This window comes from Danio rerio, chromosome 21, assembly GCF_049306965.1.
Source record: "Danio rerio strain Tuebingen ecotype United States chromosome 21, GRCz12tu, whole genome shotgun sequence".
Lineage (NCBI taxonomy): Eukaryota > Metazoa > Chordata > Actinopteri > Cypriniformes > Danionidae > Danio > Danio rerio.
Window position 1 is genome coordinate 43,185,025 of NC_133196.1, and position 7,225 is coordinate 43,192,249.

Below are 7,225 nucleotides of genomic sequence, written 5' to 3' on the forward strand. Positions count from 1 at the left end.
AAAATCCAGAAGTAGCAAACCTCATTGTGAACAAACATTAAATAAAAGTAAAACGTTGTGTAGCTATGAAATGCATAGACGTCATACAATACTTATATTGTAATTACTGCTGCAATTTTTACTGTTTTTAAGTGTTTTTCTGTGCTTTTAAACTCAAAATAACCACGTTAAATAACCATCAAAGCTAAAACATAATAAAAACGTATTCATCTCCAAAGTTATTTAGACAATGTACAAGTAAACTGATGAAATGGAACATTGTTTTATGATTATAAGCATAACCACATTGCATTTAGGCTATTTATCTGATGGTCAAAGGGTAATGACACATGGGAACATTGAACATGGCCATTTTATAGAAGAAAAGTCTCATCCTTGAGAGAGTAATATATCTTGTCATTCACTTTAACAAGTTTATTTTACTGTCTCTACAACACGTGCATTATTGGAGTGGCTCAAAAAAACCCCCACACACACGCATGCACGCACACACAAGCACTTACAAGCAAACACGCACACACAAATACATATATAATAGGACAAAAGCAATAAACAAGACACACAATCATCTAAAAATTATGTAAAGAGTTGTACTTCATAATTTAACAATTACAAAACGAATAGGATGTTTGTTTTTGAATTAGCAATTCCTATTTAAGAGGGATTTTGTCCTGGTTTCCCATTTTCCACAGTAACGGCTACTTGCATTCCAGTCTGATCTCCTCAGTGCTCAATGCTTCAGATAACTGTGGTTTGAATTCCAGAGATGCTTTTCCACTGTACGTTCAATTTCGTTTTAAGCACTACAAAACAACAAAAACACAAATCATTTTGAATTATATTTCCAGAATTTATACACTAGAAAATCTGTTATATTGTATAAACCCTGTATGAATTTTATCCAGAGGGGTATTCCAAAAAGCCTGGATAAGTTTAAGGATATATAAGCATAAAACGCACTGAGCAGAACCTGGCCTGGAGTAGGTTGTGTTTCAGGGTTCGTTCACCTCTGAAATGTGTTTCTGACAATATTTCTAAATTTATTTTGGAAGTTCTCAATAAAGCAATTTTACAACCATATTATTGAAACATATTTTTTTATTTGGACTGTTATTTATTTAATTTATTCTTTTATTAATTATAAATATAAATATTATTTTGTAGCAGGACACTTTCACAAAAAATTTATTGTTTATATATATTATATTAATATTATTATAGAAATATATTTCACCTTTAAATTAAAAAAAATGTGCAGCGATGTCAATAAAGGCTTTTTAATATTTTCCTAATTTTTTTTTAGGCCTTGAACTGATTTTTATTTTTTTTTTGCTGTTTATTCTAATGAATCCCTTACCCAAAGAGCCCCAACACATTATTTAAGCTACCCCTGTGCACTCTTTGTTTGATTTTATATTTCACATATATTCCACAATAAATGTGAAGGCAAAAGCAACCAATTAATAAATATATTCACACCTATTGAAATGAATGGTTCTTTTAATGTATAATTAACAATTAATGTTCTCAATCTAAGGTTTAATATCAATATAAAAAATTAATGTAAAAATAACAACCAAAAAGGGGTACTATGCTTTAAGAATGTAACTCAACATTAAACAGAAGATGAAAAAAGATGCATGATACGCAGCTTTTTGGTGTATGTTTTCATTGTGACCCATGGTATTGGCGTTCTACTGAGAATGCCTTTTTTGTTCCGGATCAACATGCTCTGAGTTAACTGAACTCAGGAACAGTTTTGAAAGAGACATAATTTGAGAAAGTAGATACAGGGTTAATCAACACAGTTCAGAGTTTAGCAGATGGTAAGTTAACCTTGCATTCTGCTAGACACCCCTGGGCTATAATTATTTATTTGAAATTTCATTAGTAATGATGATTATCCCGAATGAAGTTGGCTTACCTTCATAATTTTATTTCTTCTAGAGATGAGCGCTAATACAATTGTGCATGCAACCACCACTACTCCAGCAATTGTGGGTCCCAGAGGGAACCCAATCACTCTATCTAAAGGAGTGAAAAAAAACAGAACTCTTAAAATTTAGCAAACAAGAAAATACACAAAGTGAGGATAAAACCAGATCACAAACCTTCAACCGTAACTTGAAAGGTTCTGCCAGTAACTCCATACATAGCTGATTTTGTCTCACAGACGTACAACCCCTGATGTACATCACGCTTAAGTTTTGGGATTGTCAACTGAGCGGTGATGCCATTATTGGTTGATTTGTAACTACCGGTGGTCAGATCTAGAACCTCGCCATCCTTTTTCCAAACCACAGTTACTGGAGGGTTGGCACGTACTTCACAGGACAGAACAGCGTCATTTGTTTCCTGAACAAACACTTCTGTAGTGTCATTAAGGTCCGGGGGATCTGTAAAATAATGATATTAAAACCTTTAGTTATTATAAAAAAAATTACAATCTGCTGAACTATGTTGTTTTACCATCATGATATTTACAGTTGTCTCAAGATTTTACAGGTGTAGAGACACATTATTATCATGACAATGAAGATACAGAATTAAACAGAAATTTAGACAGGAAATATTACTAACTTTCTTCACAATAAAATTATGCTGCATTATGTAGTAGATTTTGGCTATACTGTTGAAAATGCATCAAATAAACGCTTCACTTTAGTTTTTTTAAACAGTTAAACTGTTGAGTTTTACAATTTTTGCATCCAATCAGTTGATCTGCGAATCTGGTGGAAATATTTTTAGCTTAGCTTAGCATAAATCATTGAATCGGATTAGACCATTAGCATCTTCCAAATTAATACTTAATATTAATTAACGGCATAGGTTTGCAGGATAACTTAAAATTATGTAGGCTTAAATGCACTGAATAAATCCTGCACACAGTTCTTACATGTGGGTATCGAAATAATATTTACAATGTTTCTTTCCCAACAATGTATTTGTTAGCTTGAGGCTATGATAAAGGTCATGGCTCCAAAACTTTTGTATTGCTGATACTTTTGATACGGTATGTTTGAACTGAATACTGAAATAAAATACGGATTCCGTGCTCTCAGTTCACCCTTCAAAATATTCCTCATGTTCCCTCATGTACTCGGAACATTAACTTACAACGGACGTCAAACTCGACTGTGCTGTTGACGCTGGCATCGCCCTTCAGCTGACAGGTAAAGACGGCTCCGTCGTCTTCTTTAGTGACAGGCTGGACACAAAGACTGCTCCGGGACATCATGTTTTCTTCTGGCAGTTTCACACGGGCACCGTTGCGGAACCACTGCAGCTCTTGTTGGCTTGATGGGTCAGTATTATCAGTCATACAAGTGAGAGTGACGGTTTCCTCAACCGCTGTCTGGAGCAAACTCCCGACGGCCAGCGGACAGGACTCCACGGTGACCGCTATAGTCAGGGTGTAAGAAAGTTATCTAGTTAGAAGAATTCATTCAGGTAGAACACATGGTATTAACATATAGTCTGACAGCTATTAACACTCTTCCCCCTATGGTTTGAAATGCAGAACCATTCAAAAGTGTGAAAATATTAAGTTGTAGGTTCCATTTAATGTTCGTTAATATTTTCTAATATGAACCTACAATTGAAGTCAGAATTATTAGCCCTCTTCAAATTTTTTTCTTCTTTTTAAAATATTTTCCAAACGATGTTTAACAGAGCAAGAAAATTTTCACAGTATGTCTGATAATATTTTTTCTTCTGGAGAAAGGCTTATTTGTTTTATTTCGGCGAGAATAAAAGCAGTTTTTAATTTTTTAAACACCATTTTAGGGACAATATTATTAGCCCCTTTAAGCTTTTTTTTTTTTATCAATAATCTACAGAACAAACCATCATTATACAAACACAGGCCTAATTACCCTAACTGGCGTAGTTAACCTAATTATTCTAGTTAAGCCTTTAAATGTCACTTTAACCTGTATAGAAGTGTCTTGAAAAATATCTAGTCAAATATTATTTACTGTCTTCATGACAAAGATAAAATAAATCAGTTATTAGAAATGAGTTATTAAAACTATTGTGTTTAGAAATGTGTTGAGAAAATCTTCTCTCCATTAAATGGAAATTGGAGAAAAAATAAACAAGCGGCCTAATAATTCAGGGGGGCTAATAATTCTGACTTCAACAGTAGAATACTTGCACAACTTTTTTTTTTTTTTAAAATAATAACTTGCCTAAATAATAGTAATGTTATGTTTACCAGTGTAAAATGGTAATATTAAATAGTTATAACAATAATTATTTTTCGTTCATTTATTCATTCATTCATTCATTCATTTTTTTTTTGGCTTAGTCCCTTTATTAATCTGGGGTCACCACAGCGGAATGAACCGCCAACTTAACCAGCATATGTTTAACGCAGCGGATGCCCTTCCAGCTGCAACCCATCACTGGGAAACACCCATACACTCCCATTTATACACATATACATTACAAAAAATTTAGCTAATAGCTATATTTGAAAAATAAATAATTATTATTATTATCTAATATAAAATGCAAAATTATACTTATTAGCATTATTAATGCACTAAAAAGACTTAATTTCATTAATTAAGGTATCAATAAAATATTATAATATATATTATATTGTTCATAGTTTGTTCATGTTAATAAATTAACTAAAGCAGCCTTACTTTATTCAAGGTTTTAATTTGACTGGCCTTGCTTATTCCTGTTATTCAAAGCTGAATTTTCAGTTTTTAGATATCAATCTGAGATTGGGTTTACTGTTAAAGGACACAGTAAAAGTAGTAGTAAAGAAAATGGCACAAAATACTTTATTTCAGATAAATGCTGTTATTTTTGACTATTTTCTATTTATCAAAGAACCCTTGATGAGTAAAAAGCATTTCTACAAAGTTTTCCACAAAAAAAAAAAATGTAGCAGAAAAAAATATCTATACAAAAATGTATTAATGACTGATTTCCTAGAGATGGGTTGCGGCTGGAAGGGCATGCGTAAAAACATGCTGGATAAATGGGCGGTTCATTCCGCTGTGGCGACCCCGGATTAACAAAGGGACTAAGCCGACAACAAAATGAATGAATGAATTCATGACTGAGAACCGATATTTATTAATGAAAACAAAGCATCAATCATAATATTACAAAGAATTCTGGAGCATCATGTGGCAGTGAAAAGTAATGATCCCTAAAAATTAGCTCCTTATTATTAATATTATTGCAAATTATAGAAATTATCGCAAATTATTAATCAGGCAAATAAGATAACTGCTCACAAGCAATCTTCACTGCTGATACTATGGAAAAAAACAGCAATTGCGATTTTTAAAGATAAACATTCCCCTCACTTTTCACGTTTTTGAAATGTTACCATTAGAAGGCATGTTTAAAATTCCTTAAGCCTGAATGAAGAAACGCTTAAAAAAGTAATTTATCCCAATTGCAGTTGTCTTACATCGGATCGCTGATTGAAGTGAAAGGGGTGGTTGTCAAGATTGATGTGCAGCAATATGTGTATTTGTTTTTTTAAATTTTAACTTACGTTGTTGTCTTGATGAGTGTTGTTATTGTGTGATTGTTGTACATATGCAATTGTCTTAAATCCAGTGTTAAAGTAATAATCATTATCATAAATCAAATAAATAAAGCCTTGGTGACCAGAGGAGGCTTTAACTATTCTTAATGATTCCAAGTATATTGAATGTTACTGTGCTCAACAAAATGTAGTTAAAATGTTACGATTTGAATGGATCAGAAATTCAAAACCTGAAAGTTATAGATTACCTTTTACACAACTGACACAGCACAGCAGGAGCAGAGCGACTCTAACCAGTACCTTCATCTTTATATGTCTTCCAGCTGTCGCTATTTAAAATGAAAGACATGAAAAGACACAAACAGTTTGATTTGTGAAGTGTTTCGGAGAATCTGTCTTTAAATCAACTCATTTTTTTTTGACAGAAATATGAAAACCAAAAATGAGCTTCTCAAAATCAATGGCGTCCAAAAACAATTGACTTTCACTGTTTGAACAGAAACATGTCTGTCATAAAGTTTGGAACTACATGAGGTTAAATAAATGATAAACGTTTAGTTTTGCTTTTAAAAAATTGTAGCAGTTGCAAAGTCCTTGAATTGCACTGATTTTGTTAACAATGTATGAAATCTTTGCTGCTTTCTCAAAAATTCAAGACTCTTTACTCACCAGAGACTTGTGTGAATATTCGCTGAAAAAGCCAAATCCAAAGGTTGCGTGAGGTCTGGAGAGGCCTGTGTCTTCACACCAATGGTTTATATTCTGTCGCTTTACAGCACTTAACAGAAATTGAAATCACCTCCCCTCTCGGTCACAGACCTTTTAGTGTTGTTCAGAAATAGGCTGGATGGCTTTAAAGTGTCATCTTAGTCTCTACAGGTGGAAAGGCAACTATTAAAAAGGAGAAATCTCATAAAGATATAGTCCCGCAGTCATAAAATCTTTGCGATAAGAGAAATGTGAAATGTTCTATAACATCGTCAATGCCAAAAGCATTAAATATGAAAATTCATGTCCCAACCCAAAATGAATCATGCATTCCTTCAGTGTTTACAAGTGATCTCTGAGTTTAGAGACACGGGGCAATGACATTAGCATGTGTACAGAAGGAAAATACTGATACATTTAATTTGATTTAAAGATAGCTATTTGTTAATATGCATAAGATCACACTGAAGGCTTTGTTTATGAGGATGCTTGCAATGTGATCTTATGCATATTATGCATTATAGCCATTATTTGACAAAACTGAATTAAAACATATTAAGAAATTATGTAATAGTTCTGTTTTCTGGTACATGTTGTACGCATGCCTTTAGCCTTGCTTTAGTGCATTCCACTCTAGCTTTTAAACAAAAGGTGTATTGAGTGGTTTACATAATACATGTGGTTTAGGGGCCTTAATGATTATCCACCAGGGGGCTCAGTTTGACCACTGAGAGCTAAAGCAATTAATGATCAGTCAACCGAAAATAACAGACGTCACAACTTCTGGTGTGAATTTTAAACACTGAAAGGACTATATATGTATATATATATATATATATATATATATATATATATATATATATATATATATATATATATATATATATATATATATATATATATATATATATATATATATATATATATATACACACATTTTATTATCATTATTTTTTAACTTAGCATTAGCAAAGATACTGTACAATAAATTGATGCACG

At 32.4% G+C, this 7,225-nt stretch overlaps 1 protein-coding gene across 1 annotated transcript; it reads right to left on the reverse strand.

Annotated features, from left to right (window-relative positions):
- Positions 1 to 244: 244 nt before the first annotated feature.
- Positions 245 to 6,389, reverse strand: tmigd1 (transmembrane and immunoglobulin domain containing 1). Its single transcript, NM_001098248.2, is given in 6 exon segments — positions 245 to 803; positions 1,925 to 2,028; positions 2,112 to 2,396; positions 3,118 to 3,402; positions 5,767 to 5,847; positions 6,188 to 6,389. Coding segments are annotated over 5 exon segments (750 nt in total). The 5' UTR covers positions 5,825 to 5,847; positions 6,188 to 6,389; the 3' UTR covers positions 245 to 785.
- Positions 6,390 to 7,225: the final 836 nt, after the last annotated feature.